The 24,852-nt window shown below is 41.0% G+C and overlaps 2 protein-coding genes across 2 annotated transcripts in view; one reads left to right on the top strand and one right to left on the bottom strand.

The window, feature by feature from the left end:
* ermp1 (endoplasmic reticulum metallopeptidase 1) overlaps positions 1 to 11,981 on the bottom strand; it is a 28,232-nt gene extending 16,251 nt beyond the window's left edge. The window contains exons 1-8 of the mRNA XM_030066142.1: positions 11,589 to 11,981; positions 9,377 to 9,681; positions 7,405 to 7,532; positions 7,127 to 7,232; positions 5,347 to 5,493; positions 5,143 to 5,235; positions 2,651 to 2,863; positions 2,224 to 2,444 (exon numbers count right to left, since the gene is read on the bottom strand). Coding sequence (XP_029922002.1) covers positions 2,224 to 2,444; positions 2,651 to 2,863; positions 5,143 to 5,235; positions 5,347 to 5,493; positions 7,127 to 7,232; positions 7,405 to 7,532; positions 9,377 to 9,681; positions 11,589 to 11,863 — 1,488 coding nt within the window. The 5' untranslated portion in view covers positions 11,864 to 11,981. The remainder of the gene's footprint in view (positions 1 to 2,223; positions 2,445 to 2,650; positions 2,864 to 5,142; positions 5,236 to 5,346; positions 5,494 to 7,126; positions 7,233 to 7,404; positions 7,533 to 9,376; positions 9,682 to 11,588) is intronic.
* Positions 11,982 to 16,896: 4,915 nt separating this feature from the next.
* On the top strand, positions 16,897 to 24,595 carry oaz1b (ornithine decarboxylase antizyme 1b). The gene is given in 6 exon segments (XM_030065155.1): positions 16,897 to 17,102; positions 21,214 to 21,265; positions 21,267 to 21,353; positions 21,879 to 22,051; positions 23,218 to 23,303; positions 23,470 to 24,595. Coding segments are annotated over 6 exon segments (654 nt in total). The 5' UTR covers positions 16,897 to 16,977; the 3' UTR covers positions 23,601 to 24,595.
* Positions 24,596 to 24,852: the final 257 nt, after the last annotated feature.

Raw genomic sequence — 24,852 nt, 5'->3', positions numbered from 1 at the left:
ATCACTGCAAAATTTGCAAGTGTTGTGTTTGAAAGTAGCCTTAGTCTGGATTCCCACATTAGGGCAACTGCAACAACCTGTTACTTTACAATTTCAGAAAATGTCAAAGGTCAAAACATTCCTCTCCACTAAAAATTTTGTAACTTTCATTGCTTTGTTACTACTCACTTAGACTGCAATTCCCTGTATGGTGGATCTTTCAACTCCCTTCAGCTTGTATAAAACCCAGCTGCCAGGGCTTTAACGGGCACTAAGACATGGGAGCATCCTCATTTTTACATCACCCCACTGGTTACCTGTTACTATTAGAAATGATTTTAAGATCTTACAGCTTACTTTTCAAACTCTGAGGGGCTTGGCACCCAGTTGCACCTGTGAACTCTACATATCGTCTTGCTCGCCAAGATCCTCAGATGCCGGCCTGTCAATTGTTGGTCGAGGCTGAAAAAACAAGGTGACTGTGCCCTCTCTGTTAGAGCCCCTAAACTTTATAATACACTGTCTCAGTTAAGGTAAGCTAAGTCCATCTTTACAAACATCTCTTTAAAAAAAAAAAAAAAAAAAAAACTCTTGCAGACTTGCCTTTTGATATGTTTATTGTTGTACACTGTGTTTTACTCCATTTTTATCTTGTTTTTTTTTAGTTTCTTATGTGTTCAGATTGTTCTGGTTTTATTTGTTTTTACCATATTTTATCTCTTTTCATTCCTGTAAAATACTTTGCAGAGCCTGTTTTAGAAAGGCACTATATATATATATATTTTTTGTATTATTAGTAGTATTATCAATATTCATGATTAGCTGTCTTTTTTATTAAAAGAAACTCACTTTATGTATCTTGAGAAAATGGTATTTAAAGCAACACCACAGGCATACTTGACATTTTTATATCAAGATTTTCTTTCAGTGGAGATGAAGTGTTCGGTGTGGGACAAAGATCAGCCTGTGTCCAGTTTGGAAACGGGCCATGATAAGCTGAAGTTCAGAGTGCTGTCATGTGAGGTTTGGCGCAACTCAACATGAAACCAAAATGAACTTGGTTTTAATGGTTTCAACCTAGAGTATACGTTTAATGAAGTATTAGACTTACTGAAAAAGAAAACAAATTAGAGCATTAATTCAGCTGAACTGATGTGACTAAACGTCTGCTTCTGAAAATGTAGATCAAATACACACCGGTCTTCATTAGGATTAGCAGGGCTGACAACAGAAACGATCGAAATCGAAGAGGGAATGCATGGTCCACACCCGGATGCTAGCCAGCGGAAATGCTAACACTCGATTACAATCACTGCCAAACCAGCAAACCCTCCTGCAACAATCACCAGCAACACACAAATGCATAATTGTTCTCTTTATGCAGCAAATGTTTTGGTGAGTGTGTGAGTAGGGCACATGTGTGTTTATCAGATGACTGCCTGTGTGACACCTCCCCTCTGTATACTCATAAAGACACACACACACACACAAAGAGCTGCTGTTCTGCAGTCACTATGGAGGAAGAGAAACTCAAGGCTTTCTAATCTCTGACCTCTAATGTGAGCTGCGATTAAGGCATCATGAGATATTACAGTCATGATAATACAATCCAACCTCCCTGTTGCCTTGAACACTATATGCCAAGGAAAGGAGTGAATGAAACAAAATCTGTACTCTCACTTGACAACAAAGTCTCGACAAATGTGACAAGATACTGAGTGGAACAAGGAAAAAGGACCGGTCAAGATACTGATCTGGCTCACGCTGGCTAACATTCTTTCAGAATAAACACAGTAAAGATCACTGCAACTTTCACCCTCAAGCTGGAATTACATGTATAAAAAATTATTTGAAAAAAATTATTCCAAAATGAAGATTGCAGTCTTACAACCTTTATGGATGATTGGTCACCTCAGCTTACAGTTCAAATTAGAAAAGACACAACTCCTGTGAAGCCTGGATCTATTAAAACAAATGTGCTTGAAACAGGCTGGACAACACACTGTTAAATTTCCATAATGTGGTCCGTGTGCAAAATTGGCAGGTACATTTTAACTTCAAACAATTTATGAAATTCCATAATAAAATTTTGCAATGTTGTAGTAAAGGGCAATTTCACTCAAAGTCCCATCAACCATCTTGTAGTTAGGCTCTTGGCCATGATTACACACACACACACACATGCCACCTGGCCTTTTAGTTTTATGGTCCCACTGTTCAAAAATTCAAAATTGCACTACTCACCCCATAGTACAGGTTCTTGGCTAGCGTGTGTACAAGGATCATCTTGCCAGTGGCAGCAGCTCCATACAGGCAGATGGAGGAGTAGAAGTGGTTGTACCAAAACATGGAGCGTCCCAGCAGAGTCACCAGCAGCGCCACAATCAGCACCGACAGGAGGGTCACAAACCAGCTCATCACTGCAACCCCCGTGGCACAGGCTAACTGCCGCACGTAACGCCCACCTGGGGGAGATGGAGGCACGTGAATAAACCACACACACACCACTGGCAGATTTATGGACACTGTCAAACTCTCATCCACAATAATTACTCAAATTCATTCATTTCAAATAGAGCCATAATTTACTTATATTTTCTATAAACACAATAAGAAAAAAAATTAAATAACTCAACATTGAACAACGTGGGCAGAGAAAACAGTGACTCACCTCCATTGCCAGGTAGTGAGGCCTTTTTGGCTAAGTAGAGGAAAGTGGCCATAGCCACCATGTAGTTGAGGATGGTGCCCACACGGGCCGGGTAAGCCACCACCACCACACCCAACAGGTCAAAAAATACCATGTTGCCATGGCGATACTCTGACGAGTCGGCCAGCCTCTCCGACATCACCAAGTACTTCAGCACTGCCAGGATGTTGTCACCTAAACAGAGGAAGTGAGTTCAGTGGTCAAAAGGTAAAAAGTAAAAAGAGAAGGTGTATTGTAATAGAGGAGCATTGAGTTACACTGATCTTGGCAGGATATCGAATATAAATCACATTACAGAGCCATCACAGGACGGAGTCTGCCACCAGTTCACATTATCACACACACAACGGAGTAACTGTCCAGAAAAAATTAGAAGAGCATCTAAAGCAGCTGCTGATCATTTAAACTGATCATGTTTTAAATGTTTGTTTATATTTTCAACAGTATCTTACATTTGTTACATGCTTTACAGAATCCAGAAGTCTAAAAGGCAAGTGGAGCTGAACAGTTTGTTATTGGTCAAAAACTGGAAAAGACCACAAGGCTTAAAGGAAGTCAATATCAAATGGTGCTATGGCTTTAGGCTTACACTATGAAGATAATTTACTAATTACGATCAAATGAAGAACATGACCTTTAAAAACCTGACATCTGGAGAAACAGAACAGCAATAGCACTGTGATAACTGTGGGTCAACATGACCCACTGAACAGTGACAGTTGGGTCTTTGTCACTCTTACACAGCCACATAGACCACATTTTCTGCAGCCAAAAAAAAAAAAAAAAAAAAAAAAAACAGCATGCAAACCACCACCATTTCAATAATTAAAACTGCTAAAGCAAAGTCCTACTAATATGTACTGACCTTTGGTTTGTTGGATCTTTTCAGAATCACACTCTTTAAAGTGCCCCATACTGAATGTTGCATGCAGTCCTGAAATTTCGCTTGGTATAACTGTGGCTCATATGCAACAGTTTTATACACAACATGTGAGTGAGGAACTCACATTTTGAGATTCGCCATCAAATTGGCTGCAATCATGATCTTGAATGTGGGAACACAACACACAGAATCGAACAGCATGAAGGACGAGATACGGGTCACTGTGCGGGTCACTGTGGCCCAAGGCTTCACATTTGTTACTGTGCAGTTCCTCCGTGCTGTTTCTTTTATCTATGCTTCATGTGGTGTATTTCTGCTGCCTGCATGTCTGCACACTTGACAACACACACGCACACACACACACATGCATGCACGGACACACAGGGCTAAACAAAGCTCCATTGTTCTGCTGACTGCTGGGTTCACAGTGGTCAGAGTGTAAACATAACCTCGTGTACAGTGTTGTTTAAATCTAGGATTTACTGCTCTGTGTCTTGCTACATGGCTCGACTCTGTGATTTACCTAATCCTGTCCTTCCTAAGTTTCACCGTGAAACAACAAAAATGCTCCTAAGCAAATGGTCAAAAAGAAGATTGTATTTGCATGCCCTCATTTCTTTATCTACATGATGCTATCTTGAAAAACAGATCCAGGTACAGGCAACGTTCAGTTTTAACTACAGCAGAACAATGCCAACCTTGCACCTTGCCACAAAGCAGATGCTGAACTATGATGAAGTGCGGGGGACTGTAAATAGCCATGCTAAGCCATATCTGCTGTGTTCATCACAATGATAACACAACCCTTAACAGAGCAGACCTACTCCACTTTGCCTGTGCTGTAACTTCCCTCCACCTTGCCACACGGCTCTGTTTCCTTTTTCAGAGTAAAAATAGCTTCTAATACTTTCTGAAATCTCTCTCACTTTCTCTCTCTTTCGTCTTTCTCTAATTATTCATGGGGTTGTGGTTGGGAGTGTCCAGGTCGGTCTGGAATGTGTCTGCTGGACTGAGCGAGAGAGGACAGAGGATACTGTGTCGTGTTTTCAGTGCTGACTGATGGGATTGTCTGCCAAGTTGAGGCAAAACAAATCAGCAACGTGAACACGAGTTAAAGGAGGACAAGTTCAGCAGTTAAATTGTGTGGTTGGTGTGCAAGTGTGTGTGTGTGTGTGTGTGTGCGCGCGCATGCGTCACCCTCAGTTCTGAGGAAAAGCAGCAGAGTGCTGACCAGTCTGAAACTGGGAGATGTAGGGAAAAGGAGAAATGCAGTGTGTGTGTTAATGTTTGTGCATGCACAAGCATCTGAGACTGAAAAATGCAGACCCTCCTCTCTGTAGTTTTGGAGGGAGGTCCCACACGAGCCGGGTGCTGCACTGACCGTTTTCACCTTGACAGACAGACACACACACCAACCACCAGCTGCTTAATCTATCTGCAATCACTGGTGCTCAGTGGAAGTGAAGGCTGACTCTTCAAAATATCATTTTCATCATTCCAGTGCACATATAATGTAGATGTAGCCAAGCAGAGTTCATGTAGGTAGGTGTGTGTGTGGGTATGTGTGTACCAGCTCTCTGTATAGAGTCCGTCAGGATCCTGTTGGCGGTGTCATACTTTGTGTGGTAGATGAAACCGTTTTCAATGAAAGCCAGATCAATGCCTGTACGAAAAAGAAAAGAAATAGAAAGCACCAGAGAAAAAGGGAGGAATGGAATTATTTACTTTGACACAGAACGACTTCATGCTCCTTGTCACTGTTAACTGGCAGTACCTGGGATGTTACCAAAGTCCCTGTAGATGCGGAAGTCAGTGTCAGAAGGGATGATGCCACTCTGAAAGACCTCCTGTCCCACCACAGAGGCAAAGGGGTGTTTGGCTGCATGGACATAGGCCTGGACAAGCCATGGGTTCTCTGGACCTGGTGGAGGGCAGGAGAACAGACAGATGTTACCCGATTGTGGGAAATTTCACATATTGGTCGGTTATTTCACTTTACCAATCCTTTGTCACATTGGAAAAAATGTAATTTAGGGTTGCAGGAACAGAGTCAGGGCATGATAGCCCTGACTCTTCAGTGTTTACAACCCGTTGTCCTTGAAATTTTGATAATGTAGGAATTTGAGCTTATTCAAACAATGCACTTGATGTCACACTGGACAAGTGCATCAGCTCAATGTGCCAGAAATGTAATGAGCACCTCAGTAAACCATACATCAGATTGTTCACCATCCATATAGACGACAAACAGCAGCTGCTAATGACAGATTAAATGGTTATAACAAGGCCAGATAGACAGATAACGAATTGGACAGTGATCCTCAGGACTTTGACGGCGTCTCAACTTTATACAGTCGAACTCCATAACAAGTTAAAGTGCATTTCACATATTTTCAAGCTTTCTAAAGTCACAAATACATGGAAGAGCACACACACACATACACACACACACACACACATCTATGGCAGGAGGACAAACGATCCTGCACAACATATTCAAGAGCGATACACTAGTGATGGGAATTCCGGCTCTTTTTAGAGAACCGGCTCTTTTGGCTCGGCTCACTAAAAAGAGCCGGCTCTTTCGGCTCCCAAGCGGCTCTTCAGATTTTTTGTTGCTTAAATTAATTTATTACCAACAATAATGTAAAATTATGCGCAAAATGAATTACTAATGTAAAAAAAACATGCGTTGTGTTTTTATTATTATTATTTATATATGATTATTATATAAATATGCCTTTATTTATTCACTCTACATAGTGCTACAAAACATATATTATAAAATACAAAAACAAACTTAACTATTTACAGTTGAATTGAATTGCTGTACACACTGCAGCAGCAGCAGCAGCAGCAGTAGACACACTTCACCTTCATCAATATCAGGTTCAACTGCTTGTGTTTTTTCTTCCCATTGCACTGATGGATGGACAGTTGTCATGTGCCTGTGCAGGTTGTTAGTGGAGCCGGCTCGATAAGAGATGTTTTTCTTGCAGATTCTACACTCTGCCTTTGTATTGTCAATAAAACTGAACTGGGTCTAGATTTTACTCCTTTTCCTGCTGTCACTCATTTTCTTAACTCCACCTTTCCAGCGCGTTCATGTTGTCTCTCCTGGCCCCTCGCTCTCTTTCTCTCTCGTCTCCCTCCCTCCTGTTCTCCTGTTCATGTGTGTGTGTGTAACTGCCGGTCCGGGGTGAAGCGCTCAGCGCAGACAGACGGCACCCCACATCTTGACCAAGCACGTGCGGCTTTCGCAAAAAAAAAAAAAAAAAAAACAATCGGCTCCCGAAAAAAAAAAAAACGGCTCCCAATCAGGAGCCGGCTCCCGTCGTTCACTTCAAAGAGCCGGCTCTTAGAGCCGGTTCGTTCGTGACCGACCCATCACTACGATACACCATGCACACCTGCTGTGAAATAAACGACAACCGACCACACTGGCTTGCCACTTAGCAGCCAAACAGCATGCACACGTACACACACACACAAGCACACACACACACACACACACACACACACACACACACAAACAAACACAAACAGCATGGTACCTGTCTGAAAGACGACCTCCTTTCCCCCAACACCAGCAGCCTCCAAGTTAATAAAGGCTCGCACCTGTTTGGCCCAGGGATGCTGAGTAATGAAACCGTGACTGGCCTGATGGATGGTTGGAGAAAGAGAGAGAGAGGGAGAGAGAGAGAGAGAGAGAGAGAGAGAGAGAGAGAGAGAGAGAGAGAGAGAAGTAGAACCAGAATTTAAGTGATAATGCAAACTGCTGTGGAGAGACAATGTAAACATTCAAAATATCTGTCTCCTGTCTACAGTTTACCTGCAGGACATTTTCCTCTGCCCCGTTGAAGAGGAAGACTATTCCATGGTGAAGAGGAGTAGAGAGGTTGGCTAGAGAATGAAGTACTTCCAGCATCACTGCACAGCTCACTGCATCATCACTGGCACCTGGGAGCACGGAGACAGGTATGTGTGTCACAGTGCAGTGCCAAAAACCTTCGCATTTTAAAACCATGTGAGCTGCTAACGACTCTTCAGGTTTGTGTCTTGAGGTTTGTGTCACCATCACACAACTGTCATGGCCCAAGGTAAGGAAACATGCAGATGGAGTGCTGATAACTGGAGTTCATCTTGATAATCTAAATGCACAAGAATGGAGTCAGTAGCTACATGCACAGCAGCAACAAACATGCAAACCACCCGTGGAATGCAGCAACCTGGGAAAGACCTGACTTAGTTGAGCACAGAAATAGAAAAAAAAAAAGAAAATCTCTGTAGGGAACTGAGAGAATGCAAGAATCAAAGAAAAGCAATAGTGGAGGAGGCATGTGATGCAGTAAGATTAGACAGACTAGCGGTGGGGAATACAATTTACGGAGAATGAATGAGAAGAAAAGAAAAAAAAACATCCAAAGATCAGAGAAGAAAACTGAGACAGAGAGAAAGAGGGGATCATGTGCTCCGGCTTTTTGGATTGGGGCGTGTTAGGGGCGACCGTGAGGGTTTGTTCACTGGAGGCATGGGTACCATTCATGCTGCTGTCACTGCCACTTAAAATCGGAGACAGATTATTCTTTGTCCCACATAAAATCTCTGTGAGAGTTCAGAAAAGGCGGAGTGGATGCATGAACCACAAATCCAAGCCTTTAAATATCACAGTCCCCAAAATGGCTTTAAGACAGAAAAGTAAAAAGAGCAACTTCAAGTTTATTTTCAGTTTATTTAGTGCCCACTTCTATTCAGCCACATTCACACATGCATGAATCTGCACATAAGCCGCTTCAATTATTTGTTCAAGACAATGCACTGCCTCTTTTTCTTTTTTTTTTTTTCTTTTTTTTTACTGTAAGTGTTTTGAATTCCTCCACTTCTGAACACAAAGCTGGTGAGCGGTGGTGGATGTGAAGCTGTGTGTGCTTTCCTGCTCCACACCTCTGGGATCAATTTCCTAGCTGGCAGAGCTATGTGTGAATGTGAGCGTATTTGTGTGTGTGCACTCAGAGAACATTTCTCTGCGAGGGGCTCTAGGGTGTGGAGTTGACCTGTGAAAAATTCCTGAATTAAAACCCAGACAGAAACATGATGATTGTACCCAGCAATGTGTTATCACCAACAAAATGACAGCATGTACAATCTAAAAAATGATCCCTTGATCCTCCTAGGCACCTACCAAGTTAAAGCACCACGCAGGGTAACAAGGAGAGCTCTAGATCTCCACTTCCCTTACTTTCAAGGACTTTTAGTACAACACAATGAACAAATGGTCGACCTACAGGACATGCAACCAGAGTATCTTAAAATAACTACTTAAAATGTGTTAAAACAAACATTACTGGAAACTATACAGAGAATAACTTTCTAAAATTGAGGTTCATATGATGAAAACATTTTTTGAACGACAGGAACAAACAGCAAAAAAGCTGCTTTACCCTGCTCTTCTTACTAGTCACAAAATTGCTAGGTTGCAATAACAACTTCACACCAAGTATTATGAACTGGGCCGAAACCACCATTTCAGCACTGGGGGGGACAGATATGCCTGAACATTGAATTGCTGATATATTCCAGCAATATTTTTCGGGGGGACATTTTTGGAGTGCCTGAACATTGGGGGGGACTTGTACCTCTCAATGTATATGGGCGTTACGGCCTTGATTATGAATAACAGGCGAGTGCATTTTATTGGTTTTAGAGATTCACAGTGAGGGCATGCAGAGACAATGCTTGGGAATCAAATGTCACTGTATAATTGTAATTAAATCAGTGCACGTGTGAGAGGTGTGCTTGCCTACCCGGACTGTTGGCCACTGTGTCAAAGTGACAGTTGGCCAGCATCAGATGCTGCGCCCCGGCCTTGGGCTCCAGCCGCACAGCAATGTTGGTGACCCGGTCATAGAAGCTGGTGAAGCCCCCGAGGAAGTCAATGGAGAAGGAGCCAGTGGGACGCTGCACATCCACTGTAAGCCTGTGGGGGCCGGCTGCACTCTCAACACGGATGTGCTCTATCTGCTCCAGCAAGTAGCCCACTGTCAGTACTTCATTCTCCTGGCTGCCCACTGGCCGTGGCCCCACACTGGTTATACGCTCTAGGTGTCGTCTGGGTAAGTGACAGAGATCCAAAGACGGAGAGACAGACAGAGATAACACTTCTGGTCATGTCAATCTATCAGAGGCAGCCTCAAAACTAGTGTGTTTTTTATTATAATAACATGGCAAATTCATTTTCTTTTCAGTTCCATGTTAATGTATTTGAAAAGAATAGGTTGACATTACAAAATAAAATTCTACAGTAACTTTGGTTTTCAGGAGAAACAGTCAAAAAGCAAAAGGCAGAGGAGGGTCAAAAACATGTTATTAACTGTATCCCTCCAATAAAACCTCCCAAGTTGTTGCTTTGAGGCATCAAGTCACTCCAACCAATGTTCCCTTATTATGTGGACACAGCATACAGCCTCATTCAGCAAGAGCGGTGGCAGTGTCAGAGTTGGACACAGAGAAATTAGGGCAAGCAAGATATCGAAGAAATAAAAACTAGTTAAAACTCTGATATTCAACAATCAGGTTTCTGCAGTCAAAAAGGGCAATACTATTTGTTAGCAAAGACTTCCTCTTTCACTTGCTGCCTGCAACCCTAGACTCTCCTGGGGTCAGTGGCGTGATCATATATGATCACTACATTCCTGGCAGCAGAAACAGTCAGAACTTTTTTTTTTTTTTTTTTAGAATGATTACTTCAGAGGAGGAAGTCACATGAGATGAGCGTGGGTGTGGCTGGGCAGCTTGCCTTTAATAACTGACATATCACTTAAGTTCCCACACCTGTAATGTCCTGAGGCTACCTGCATGTCTGAGAAGCTGCCCTATGAGCATTACACATCCCAATAAAAACTCCATTATCATGATGATTTATTAGTGTGACACTGGCAATGACTTCTCTTAGCATTTCTGCAGGTTCCAAAAACTCCAATTTAAGATGTGGTAATGCTATGTGGACTTGAATTAAGACCAGTTTTAGAAATAATAACAATAAACAAAACAAAGCTGGTAAAACCATACCATCTTTTAATGAAAAGAGGTAATTAATGTTCTGAACAATAACGGGGCAGTACAGGAAAATAGATAATGAAGGCCAGCAGCGTTGGACGAGTGGAGATTAAGTGTAAAGACTTGTCACTGCATGGTGGAAAATAAGACTTCATCATTTGTGTGATATATAATATCCAAAGACTACTTTAAAGCTTTAAATTTCTATAGCTTATTTGACAGACCTTTTCATATTGGATCTGTACATATCGTATCATTCTCTATCACGTAAATTAAAAAAAAAAAAAAAAAAAAAAAAAAAAAAGTGGTGTATGGTATTCTAATTCTAGTTTTGGATTAAAAACCACAACATATGTACCACAGTATTTCCATGGTAGATAATATCAATAAAGAGGAAGTGGGAGAATAAGTATGCATTTGTCAATAAGCGCGTCATAACAGGGGGGAGCAGACGTCTAGCTCTCATTCATAGGTTTACAGGTGGAAGATAAGATAATAAACAAAGCTTTAGAGGAAAAAAAGACCTCGTAGTAGGTGCCTTTAGCTACAGATATCTTTCGGCTGATTTCGGAAAACAGCCTATGAGGCACTGTCAGACACACTCATATTCAAATCTGGATTTGCACAGCACGGAATCCTGACACCCACGAATCAATCAGACCGAAGGGAGCTGGAGAGTCCTAAGTCCTGACTGATAATAAAATATGCCTGGCTCATTTACAGACCAAACAGCGCACTCCTGTCCCAACTTACTGCACCCGTTACACACAACACACACACACACACACAGACACACCTGAGGCAAGTTACCTTGGAGGAAAGGAGGGGACACCCGGTAGTGGTTTCTAGGCGGGTATGTTAGACTAGCGAACTGGAGGAAAGGTTAGGGCTCTCTGCTAACACCGCTAGCCAGCGTGTAAAGACATGGAAATAAAGACAACAAAGCGGATACAAACTCACCTGGCCCTCACCGCGTTGAACTCGCCAGTCGACTTTCCGATGACGAGCTGCTGTAACGACAAATGCACGAGTCCCCATAACACCAAAATAAATACAAACACCAGGCAAGCTGCGACCCCTTCCCTCAGCAAGTACAGGCTGACTTCGGGCTTCCTCTTCGGGTCACCGGTGTAGCCGTTGTTCCCACACTGGTCCCGGCGGTCGTCGTTGGCTTGCGATACATTATTTTGCGTCCCGAAGGCTTTTATTCTCCTGATAGTGGTGTCGCTCTCCATTTTTGCCAGCGGTACATCAGCTGCAAGCGTCGCTCAGGCGTCGCTCTCAGAACTACCGACGGATCGCGCTGAGGGACAAACCTGTCTCACGTCGAGGAAGCGTGCAGCTGCAGGGGGACACTGTAGAAAAAAAACACAGCAGTTAGTGCAGTCAAGCTGTAATGTTCACCACCTTTTGGTGATTACAACAGCAGTTTAAAACCTATAAGATAAAATGCAAGACTGCAACTATCGGCGCTGATTCACATGGATGTGGACCGTCGTTGTGCAGTAGTACACTTCACGAATACAGTTTTTTTTTTTTTTTTTTTTTTTTTTTTGCTTATTTGATTAATGTTACTCTGGGAGGACCAGGGCCAATTAGCCAGCCTATATATTAAAGTAGTAAGAGAACTGTTAGGTCGCAGATGACTGTGATTAAACTGTCTACAAAGTAAATTATTCCTCTTTAGCACATATGTTCAAAGCAATTATGCATAAATTCTACACCCTGCAGTCCATTGCTTGATACTACAACCAAGTGTGTGTAGGTTATTTATTCTAACCTATATAAGGTAGATTACAAAGACTACTGTGCAAACTTTCTGCTCTCTAATATTGAAGACCATTGTAGAGGGTTGGTAGTTTGAACTCAAACTATGAGGCACGTTGGACATAATCTCCATCATGGTGTGATGCAGGCCTAATTGTCCCACAAAGAGGGGAATTTGAACACTGCTGCCCCACAGCTCTCAAAAAGATTAACTGTGAAATAGTCCTGATTAGAATTTGATACAGCACAGAGGGAAGGAGAGAACTGCCTTTTCCCTCTTGAGTCTATCGATTCACACACCATCCTGACAAATTCATCAAAACCCCACCTGCTCGTGGTGGCACCAACCCACCGACATTTGAATGAACAAGTGGAAGGTAACGCAAACTTTCCAAATCATCAAGTTACCTCAAATGTGAATGCTGATCTCCAGTGGGATGTGTACATGTGGATTGGCCACGCTGACAGTAAACAATAAACTCAGCCTGAAATGCTCTAGCTGCAGTGAATGCTGGGTAGTTTAATGTATATGTTGTAATAAAAAGTGATTATACTCGGATTTGAGTTTCTGAGACTTCCTGAAGTAATCCAGGAAACTCACCTTAATTAATTAATTAATTCATTCTTCCTGTCTTTTCCATTCATTCTTCCTTTCTTTTCTGAAGGGGGATTGACTCCTCATAGCATGTCATTTCACCTGGTAGTTTCCATTTCTCATATTACACTATCTTGATATTGCAGAAAAATGAATAAATAATTATGTAAATAATGCTGTTTTATTGTTGTAATTTTTAGTCTAGCAAGCTTTTATGTATTGTTGTCAGTTTTTTTTCCCATGGAGCCTCAGCTTGTGACACTTATACGGATGTGTTGACAGTTTATATGTTCTGTCAGGACCTTTGTTTATGCCACTGCTTTGTCGCCACCCCGTGGAGCTGGTGACACAGGTGGCACCCTGGCCCATCTCTGCTGTCACCTGGTTTTAACCTCTCAGAAGAGTTATTTATCTGTTTATTTATTTAAACTACTGAGAAGTTGCTGTTGTGTAACTTTTAGAGATACAACATCTGAATCACTTGCTATTATAGCATAACATTCGTGTTGCCTATTAAGTGAGAGGTGAGACAAAATCACTACATTAGTCATCACTACACCCCCAACCCCCAAACAGTGCAATATCCCTGTGTATGGTGTGCATATAGGTTTACTTTCCTCATATATACCCAGTTTCCTATTTCTGTATTTATTGTTGTATTATTGTAGACATAATGCACACTTTGTGCATACATTTCTAAGGCACATATTATATATTATATTTTTTGTTTCTTTTTCTGTTTCTTATTTAATTTTCTCTTGAGAAAATGAGCAACTGCAACTGACCCAGTTTTACCTATACTGGTCCCCTATATTGGGATCAATACAGTATTTATTGTGATTCTGATCTTGAGAGGTTTGTGAAAAGCAGGCTGGGGTGTCTTCAGTCTACCTTTGAAACCAAATTTAGAAAAAAGAAAAGAAAAGAAAAGAAATAAAGAAAAAAAAATCCGCATATTTAAGCTTAAACCTGTAGACTATATCTCCCTTCCCACTCATCTAAGTCAACTCACGGCACCGATTACAAAACCTGAACACTGAAAATCTTTGACAAAATTAAGGTTAAGGCTGTTATCTCAGGTCTAACAAACCAGCTCAATACCTTTTCATGATTAGAAAGTTTAGCCTATACTTAAAACCGAGCCCATGATGATTAAAAAAAATCATTAAACAGTGACTTAATCACTTGGAGGGTTTGAAATAAAAAGCGAGGTGAAGGTTAGTAGTGATATGAGCAGCAGTGGGCATTTTCTCGGCGTGTCTCTTTGTTGAAAGTTTGCTCTGTCCTTGGTACTTTTCCATTAGACGCCCCCGTGTCTCCGCACCGCCGCGTTACGTAGCGCCGCTGCTGTCGGCTCGGCCCCGGCTCGCCGCCGTCTGACAGGAAAAACACGGAAAGGACAAGTCATGTTTCATGTTAAAACACATCCCGGTGTCGCCGCCTTACTGTGGTCACGGCTCAGGGGCAGACAAACGCCGTGTGAAGTCCCTGTCATCTTCTTTACAGGCATCTTGCCCCGACACAGACGTTTAGCTAGCGCTGACGACAGCCTTAGCTAGCTAGCGCGCTAGTTAGCATAACTGTGAAGCTCGTGACAATGATGGAGATTTCAGTGCAAATGCGTCTGTCCCTTTCAAAATAAAAGTCTCCAAAAGCCCATTGACGTTTGTGCTGGAGTCTCTTGACATTAATTATCAAGGGAATATAAAGTGTCCAAATGCAACATGAGAGCTCAATACCAGTAAAAGTACAGGCTAACATGGACATGTAAGATTTATATACATAAATGTTAATCATTCATTCATTTTTTGCATAAGATAGTTAACAGGTGATACTAACTAAACACAGAGACACAAAAATATAAAAGTGTATAAACAACAAAATCAGTATTGAGCAAAATGGCTGTAAAATAAAGTATGACCTATATGCCATATATGAGCCCAACATTGTTATAAAATATGATATACAACATTGCTATTTTTGGTCATTTCAGCATTGTTCTTATGGCCAGGGGAATGAAGCTGTTTCTGAATCTGTTGTCACCTGTGGCATCCTACAGCACAACCCACAGGGAGTTAAATCAAATTTTACCCATAATTTCTAGAGTTTGCGAGTTTACATGCAGATATCTCGGTAATCTAATGAGTTGACATGAGGCAGTAGCTCATAGTTTGCAGACCAAGCCAGCTGAGTCAGGATTGACTCCTTAATACATTCTTTTGGTTCACAAAGCAGACAACAGGCCTTTGTTCACACATGCTCACAAAATGCCAGAGCGGCTGTGGGAATAGCCTTGAGTGAAACATTAGGAGTAAACAATCGGGGCTGCATCTATATTTTATGTACCTGAGTGGAGGATACCCTTGTTTATGGCTGCAGAAATCCAACTGCATTGCATAAATGTTAGTATCACCAGCAATGGGGAAATACAATGAAACATTTGATCATTCCAAGTGAGGCCTCATACATAAGATGGCCATATGACAGTTTTTCTAATTCCTGTTGCCTGACACCAGACAGCATTGGCGTTTGTTGGTGAAGACCTTTTGTGCTACCCCGCACGAAAAGGATTAATGTAAATGTGTTGTCTGACACTAGACACAAGCACACAAGACTCAGTATGTAGATATGTTTTCTGTTAAAAAAAAAAAAAAAAAAAAAAAAACATCTTTTCATGAAACAGTGCCTACCAATCAGCATAACTGCAGCCTTATAGATTGTAGAGATCCTATAGGTAACATGTTATTTTTAGACATCACTTTCATTGCCAAGTTAATTGTGACACCTTGATATTATCACCATAAATAAACATCTTCAAAACAACTGGCAGCTGTTATGCCATGCAACTATTGTAAGCAGGTATAGTGGTTCTCAAAATTAAGACCACATTTCAGATAAAAACTTAAAAACCTGCTGTAAACCCGTAGTACAGTTGTTTGGCTATTAAACTCTTACATCATGCTGCATGAGCAGTTTGGGGAAATTTGATTGACATTTTATGCTTTTTGGAGCTGTAGTAGTAGTGGTAATCTATTTTTCAAGTGTGATGCACCAAAAGATACCCATCCTGCATGGACTTACAAGACACTACAGAGCATAATCAACAGGAACAATAACAAAATGAGTTCCAAAGGAAAAGTCTAGTACAGCTTCATTCATATTAAACAGTATCCAAACCAGAAATGAGTAACAGGCGCAAATATACATCCATGGAACATCCATCGAAAACTACAGGTGAGCTGTAAGTCAAGACTCAGGAAACTCAATCATTACTTTTTATTAACCTACAAAAGTCGCCAAAGGTTGCATGGACAATAACAACACGGCTAGTAGGCTCCAAATTAGCTGAGATTCTTGTTAACTAGCTTGCTAAAACACTGGACATGTCATTCAGCCACGTTAGATTCGGGTTTATGAGCGTGGCAAACGTGGAAGGTATTTACCGTTAACGTTAGATGAGAGTTTGTCTTAAATATTTTACCAGTATTAATGATGAAATTATTGATTGAATTGATGGATTTAATCTATATACTGTACATTCTGTCTATTATCCAAGTGCAAGTGTTGGAAAAATGTTGGAAAGGAGTTATAAATTCTGTGCTACTGTCTTTAAGAACACAAAAAAGAGATAATTGTTATGATTTTGCACTTAAAATAAAATTGGCTTGACTGGACTTTATTTATATAGCACTTTTCAAAACATAATTACAAAGTAAAAAAGTAAACATTAAAATAGTAAAATAACAGTTAAATTGTTGAGATGCACTTGTTATTTTCTAGATTTGTGATTTGTATATTGAATATGTTGTAATCCATCAGAGAAGAGATAACTAGGCTTTTATTTTAAAGTCGAGGAAACGTGCGTATCTCTCATTGTGCGTAACTCGACGCTACTCTAGTGTAGCAGCGGCTGAGCGGGGAGCAGCTCACTCCCCAGCCGACCATAGCAGAGAGCAGTCAGCCCGTCGTGTCTCTTTCCGAGGCCGGATGGTAAAATCCAACCTCCAGCGGATCCTAAACAGTCATTGCTTTGCTCGCGAAAAAGAAGGAAAACAGCAGTCTCTCACTACCATGGCGGATTTAAGTAGTAGTATCTGTGACATGATCGGCAAGTAAGTAAACGATGAAATGAAATAACGTTAAAGGCCAGCTTAAGCTAACGCGTCATTGCTAATAGTGCTATGCTAACGGTGCTGTGGGGGATGGGTGGCTAAAGCTAAGCTAATGCTAGTTAGCAGCTACGTGGAGCGGAAGCAGAGCGCAGGTGCTAATTTTAATGTAATTATACTGTATATTGGTCGGTTTTTCGTACATATTCAAGTTTGTTGACAGCATCGGGTATAGTTTAAGGTTTCCCCCCTGAAAATGTCGAATGAAGTCCACTTACTGGCCTGAGAGTTATCGCTAGCTAAATTGAGTTAACATTAGCCTGGTATACTGTCAGACATCCTCATTTAACTGCGTCAGTTAACGTTAGCTAAACTTTGAGTTGTTTCAGTCATTTTAGTCATGAAGCACCGAAGCAGAGTTTGACTAAATGGCAAGTTTATATGGCTACCACACGCACTGGATTACATCAAACTTAAAATAGGCAAGTGTTAAATCTTTAACCCCATTTTTAGCAGGATTTTCCCTGGGATCGACTTAAGACGAGTCGATTTAAAGATCCAGCTGACTTCCTTAGTGAAGACACGACAGTCGTCGAGCTGCAACAACACAGGTTGAACGCAAATCATTGTCCTAGCAGTTTGTACATTTGTTACAAATCGCGGTCGTGTGCGTAACGTTACAACTACGCAGCATAATAATTAGCTACAATGAAGCCATCTAACGTTACTCCACTATGTACAGCCTCCCGTACTTAATAGGATGGCTCTGCTTTTATGTGTAAAATCATCACATAAAAATATTACATTGAACATTTTGTCGCCAACAGCCTCCCTCGCTCTGAGAACTAGATTGAAACTTGAGGTTGTTTTATTTATCAGGTCGGATTAACTAGTTCTTTTTGCGTGTCTCGACGCCAACGGATGTTGTCGTTGATCAGATGTAAATACATTTCAGGCCCACACCCGTGTGTGAAGCGGCCCATGGCACGTTTCCTGGTTGTTGTAGCACGGTGGTTATGAGCCAGACGAGGTACCAAGCCCAGTTTTACGCAGAAAAGCAGCAGGATCGTGGCTCCTGACACGAGGACCCACTGTTCCGACGCTTTTCTCGGTAACTGGCGACGGCCTCACGTCCCTGTCAGGTTGTTGCGCAACACGCAGTTCATTGGCACGGGCCTTCAGGCCTGAGATTGGAGACCGAGTAGGTGATTGTGTCGTCTTTGTACGTGGGTTCAGTGTGAACTGTGATGCTGAGGTACATGAGCTGGACAAATGAAGTCCTGCAGCAGCAACAGTAAACAGTGTGTCACGGAGGGGCGACAGCAGGAAGGTCAACATTACAACCGATCTCTACGTCAGCTGGTGTTACTTAAATCACGTGCTGTAATATTTGCTTTGAATTTAAACCTACGTGTTTCTGGCCATCCGTGACACGTGGTTGTCTGTCCCCAACATAAGGCAAACTACTCCCGATTAAAACATTTAGGGCTGATTCAATCCCATTATTTTTGGTGTAAGTTGAGCCCACTCATTGTTGTTAGGCCCCTAACTACACGAATAACACCGTTTTTTGTTTCATATTCATTGACTTCCTACTTTAGTCGAGACAACTGGGTAAGCTTAAAATTAAATTATGTTTTTTATGTCTTTTACACATTTTGTATGTGTCGGTGTCTGGGGTCTATCTAAACCCAGGTTTTTTAACTGTATAAAACATGTAAGAAATGTCAACATTTTGTACACATTTGTTTTAGTTGTTTTGGATGACACTGTGGAACCATTTATGATCTTCAAAAAACTTCTCTCTTCTTCAGGGCCCTCACCTAACAGAACCACATCTATAGAGAACCACTGATGGTTAATGTGACATTTGGGAGGAAAAACATGATTCCCACAAGAACTTTGATGTATAAGGGGGCTGAGTGAGGGAGGTTAAGTTTTATTCAGAGGGTTGTTTATATAGTCAACAAGGCACATAAAGTCCCACATAAATGTGGGTAACAATTTTTATTATAGTCATTTTCTGTAGATTTAAGTTGCTGGTGTCAAATTGACCCCAACTATTAAAAATGTGAGTAAATTTGAAGGTAACAGGAGTGTTAAACAAGCTGGGCTCGATCTGTTCAACAACAGTGACCTATTATATAGATACAATTGAGGCGATTGTGTATTTAAGTGTTAAATTTAAGAAGAGTAGTTCACACTGGATTTGTGCCTTTTGGAGTAAATATTTTCAGTTGGATGCCCACCACCACATCCTCTGGTGCACCACTCTTTAAAGTCTTTAATGCCTCAATAAATACAGTGAGTACTACTGTTTTTGACTCGTAAACTCTATTTATCGAGTGCAGCCAGGCAATTTGTTTGTAACACATGTTGTGGACTGAGTGGTCAAATAGATGTGGCTGCAATTAGTGATCAAGTTTACAACTTGGAAAATGTGATTTGGTTTGCAGTGTTGGACATCTGCATATTTTACTGCAGATAACGCCAGAACAGCAACATAGAGCCAGAAAACGTTTTCACTGCTGAGCATATTTTTCTTTAATTGGATACCCTTCCACTGCTTTGTGGCAACAAATACTGAATTCCTTTTTTTTGGTCAGAGATCATAAGTGACCTCTGTTTATCCGTTTTCATGATTTTAATGAACAATAAGCCACATCAAAACAGCGTGACCTATTCTAGTCCAGAGAGAGCACTATATCGCACTCTACTGGGTAAAATAAACTACAGCACCTCCCTCACTGTATAAACAACAAAACAAAACAGTGTGAAGACAGCATGTGTATATTGCATTCTGTTTCATATACTGTTTTACCTACGCGCCTATCACTAAAATTTGTCCCTCAGCTGTGCAAGAGACTTAATTGCGAGTGAAGGAAAGACTGTCAGACTGTCTTGTGCAAGAGTTTGATCTGTGGTTAACAAGTGTATACACACACACACACACACATACATATATATATATATATATATATATATATATATATATATGTATATATATATATATATATATATATATATATATATATATATGTATATATATATATATATATGTATATATATATATATATATATATATATATATATGTATATATATATATATATATATGTATATACACATATAAACCTATTTGTGCACTTACAGGTCATAAGTTATCCTTTTATTCTTCTTTTATTGATCCCCGTGGGGAATCCATCTTATGCATTTGATCCATCCCAAGTATTAAATTTAGCGTGCAGCCACTGTGCAGTGCCGGGTCATATGATATGTTGTGATCATTGGCAACCCTCTAAATTCCACATGTTTTTTTCACACTCTGATGAAGACAATATTGTGGAGTCATGTTAATCGCACAACAGATTACAGCAGCATTAGATATATTTTTTATAAAATGCAAAATTGGGGAAGGAAATTTAAAATGTATACAGAGAAACTTGAGATGCGAGAGATAGAGTTTGAGACCTAATCAGCTGAAGAGCTATTCAATATTTGAGATTTGGCATCAACATTCTACAGTGATGCCATTAGTGAACCAAAACTTTCCATCAGACGCTCCCTCACTTTCTTCATTTGTCAGTAGTCATGAGGTAAACGTGGATCAGGTTACATAGTTGTGCTGTTGGTGTCAGGTGAACTCTAAGGTAATGATTGTGGTGCAGTAACATGACACGAGGCCAAGCACAACATGTACTTAAACCATGTGTTTCCATTGTAAAGTAGAAAAATATTTGCCATCTCTTTGGGGTTTGGCCACATTTTAGACGATCAGTAGTCGAGGGATTGATCTTCACTACTTTTGACCACCATGACCTTTCATTCTGAATCCACAGCTGCGCGATGCCCAGTGTTTCTGCAAGGAAAGACCAACTAAATAGTTTCAGTACTGTGTTGCCGTATTTTTATTTCAACATGCTGATTTATTATGTTGCACAAACACCTTTTTACAGCTTATTTTTGACAGGATGGCCCATGGAGCATGTTTTTTTTTTTCGCCGAAGTCAAAGTTGAAAGAAAGTGGAGTGGGTGTAAAGACAAGTCACTATGGTATTATAAATCATTCTCTCTCTCTCTCTGTGTCTGTCCCTGTCTTTGTGCTGCCGTCTCCAGCCTGTCCCTGCACTGTAGTAGTACCCGCGGCCCGGGGCCTCTGTGGTGCTCCTGATGCCCCTCTCCCACCCCTGAAGATCCCAGGTGGGCGAGGGAATGGTACACGGGATCACACTCCTTCAGCTCGGCTGCTCTACTCAGTGAGTATGGAAAGAGGCACAACCTTTTCATTTTTTTCGTTTTCATTTTAAGCACACATAAGAAGGGAAACTGGCAGCCGCAGACTCAAATGGGGAAAGTCCCGCTACTTTGCTGTTACCACTTCCCGTCATATGATGCAGTGTCAGAGGTGTTCATTTACACAGCAGAGGAAACAGAGGCTGCAGTGTTGCGTGATACATTCAACAACAACAACAAAAAGTTCAGCCTCGGCATCCTTGTTTTGACATTGAAATAACTGCGCTGCGATGTTATCTTAACCTGGTTTCCCATCATGTTCCAAAGCACTTTTAGAGGATGTGCATAGGCTGATCTCTTGACTTCAGTGGCAGGAAGGATGAAGATTGTGTATGTGTGTGTGAATTGTGCGCTTTGAAGTCCATCCCCTGCCTTTGTTATCAAAGCTGTAAGCACACAGAACTGCACTTGACTCGACATCACACACGACACTGTCAAATTCATCATATACCATGTTCAAATGCAGTATTTTTGTATTATTTTTCCAGGACAGGAAGTTGACGGTGACAGAGGAGCCAGCAGGCAATGGTCGGCCTGGGATACTCCACTTCCAAAGCCGTCCCACTGTTACCAAGGCGATACAGTGGGATGCCGTGTGGAGCAGCAACGCACTCTATGTGGAGATACCTCTTGACCCGCTTCCTGAAGGCAGCAAGGAGAGGTGAGAGCAGCTGTGGCCAAGAAAGACGTTTGGGGCATCAAGTGTGATGTAGCTGCATTTCTTTTTGATGAGAGTGTGGTGAAACCATGACCTCTAGGGGAATATCAATGATGGCAGAAATTATACAGATCTCAAACTTTACTCATTTTTGACATTTTTACAAAATGTTTTACAAGCAAGTTCGGGTTTATTTAGAGCCCAATATTACTTTACAGTCTCAAAGGGCTTTACATGCCCTCATGTTTACAACAGGACAACACCCCCTGACTTAATCCTCATAGATACAGTATACCAAATAGATACACAGTGAAAGCACCACACAAATTAAAAATATTACAGAAGAGTAAAATTTGGTTTGAATAAGTTAAGTAAAAAAAATTGTGTAGGACAAAAGGGAGAAGGAGGTGCTGCATGGCTCTAATGGCTCATATGACGTGCTCTTAAGTGGGATATGTGGAAGTACAAAAAACAAAATCCTGGAAGTCTTTCCCGATAATAGTGTTTAGGTATTGCAGACAACCATGGATAAAAAGAGGGCACTCTGTCTTTGAGCGAAGCAATAAAATAAATTTATTCTTTGAGCAAAGGCAAGTAAACAGACCGGTGCATATCGACTTGAAGGTTTTATGAGGCTCTCAGACCCCGAAGACTGATACTGAAAGACTAATATCAAGCAATACTTTGAGGATTTTGTTTTGAAAAATTATGTTTGGTTTGTAGCCTGACTTCATAATGACCTAGAGCACATGTGTCACACAGAGCCGAGAGGCTGCAGGTTTTCATTCCAACCAGAAACTCCAAATAGATACATAGTGAAAGCTCTGGTACTCCACTGATCGCCTCACCTTCAAGCAGAGAGAAGGGACTAATCAATGAAATCACCTGGTGGGGTTTTTGATTGGAATGAAAACCTGCAGCCTCTTGGCCCTGCATGGCACCAGTTTGACGCCCCTGAAAGAGAATTTAAGGCTCATTATAGTGTTAACACATCTGAGATGAAGTGAGCCAGACAGAGCAGAGCCTTGAAAGCCATCAGGGTTATTTGAACACTGCTTGTGCAGTCAGGGATGCATGTCTGTGTCTGAGATTCAGTAAATGTCACAATGTTTTTGTTGTTTTCTTTTTCCCTTTTCAAATCTAAACCACCTTCTGTTATATCCCTCCAGTTTTGCGGCTCTCCTGGAGTATGCCGAAGAACATCTGAAAGTTGTTAGCGTGTTTGTCTGCTTTTACAAGAACAGAGATGATCGTGGTACGTGCTAAGTCCTTATTTTACCCAACACTCCTACAAGCCAGCACGGTTGTTTTCATCCTGAACATAAAGGCAGCTTTGATAACTTAGCGAATGAAACAAAATGTCATTTTTTTGGCTTGTATGCTCTGCATCTAACATCCGTGTCTCCACTCTAACTCAACAGCTAAGCTGGTGCGTACATTCAGTTTCCTGGGCTTTGAGATTGTGAAACCGGGCCATGCCCTCGTCCCACCTCGACCCGATGTTCTCTTCATGGCCTACAATTTCGACAGGGACTCCTCCGATGAGGAGTAGCTCTCTGGACGACCTCCCACTCCTCCTCCCCTTCCCTTTTCTTCCCTTATTATATTCATCTATCCCGTCCCCGCTCACTCATACACCACCATCTCTGTTAAACCCTCAGTTGTAGTGACCCATATGCAAACTATCCACTCCCCCATGCTTTTTGTGTTCCAGGGAATAGTTTAGATGTGCATCTTTCATTTCACTTGTCTACCTTTATGTATCTTTATTATACCATTTTCATTTAAGTTGAATGGGTGTATTTTTGTCACTTAAGAAAGAGGGAACCATTGTTTTTGGACTTTTGATGAGAATATTACAACTTTCATTGCTATCTTTCAAAGTCTTGTATCATTTTTCCATTCTTGACTTGTCTTGTTGATATTTCTTTAATGATAGACTGAGGAGGAGGAGGATTCTTCATTTGTTGAATGTACAACAAAAAGGTCATCAGGTTTACGCTCGGGTACTCCAGCTTTCATATGATTGGCTTAAAATTGACAAAATTTTACCCCATTTTTTTCTGTCCAGTTCAAATTACAAATTTTCAGTGGGACCAGTTTTATTCTATAGCACTAATGCCCTCTTGAAAGTGTTAGGATTTTGTGAAAATTGTTGCTTTTGAGCAACAAACCCAATAATTGGTACTTAATAGCTGGATAGAAATCCCTTTAGCAAAGTGAGGAAAATGCAAAGATGAATGCTGTTGCATGTGGCTGATGTAAGCGCTTCAATTTAAAGTTAAAGATACTATGACGAGTGTGTTGGTACAAAGTGAAAGGAAAGTGAATAATCCAAAGTGCTTTTGCTTCTTTCTGTCATGTATACCTGACATTATCTTAGTATTTTGTTTTGGAGGATAATACAAAAGTTGCTGTGATGTTACGATTGGAGTTTTTTTTGGACTAGCATTCCTTTTAACTTTTTTTCATAATAGTATTGAGTTTGATGTTCACCTGCATAGTGGTACCTGTTGTGCTTCTGTGATAATAAAACAAACAAAAAAAGCTGTCGTTTTATCAGTGTTTCTTTACACTCACCCACTCATTTCAGAGCCACACCGATGCATCAACACTCAATTCCCATCCAAGGCATATTTACTTCAAAAATATGCTTCATCACAATCAGGGTTACACATTTTCTTTGTCTTTTAACGACTTCAGGCATGTCAGGACTGAGCTGCCACATCTATAAACAATAGTAATAGTTGAATGCATTGTTGTACTTTGATAGTCTAAGTGCTTTGCTGCACGATGCCTGTGTT

Source organism: Myripristis murdjan, chromosome 12 (assembly GCF_902150065.1).
Source record: "Myripristis murdjan chromosome 12, fMyrMur1.1, whole genome shotgun sequence".
Classification (NCBI taxonomy): Eukaryota; Metazoa; Chordata; class Actinopteri; order Holocentriformes; family Holocentridae; genus Myripristis; species Myripristis murdjan.
Note: the sequence above shows the minus strand (reverse complement) of the source record. Positions and strands in the feature narration are given on the sequence as shown.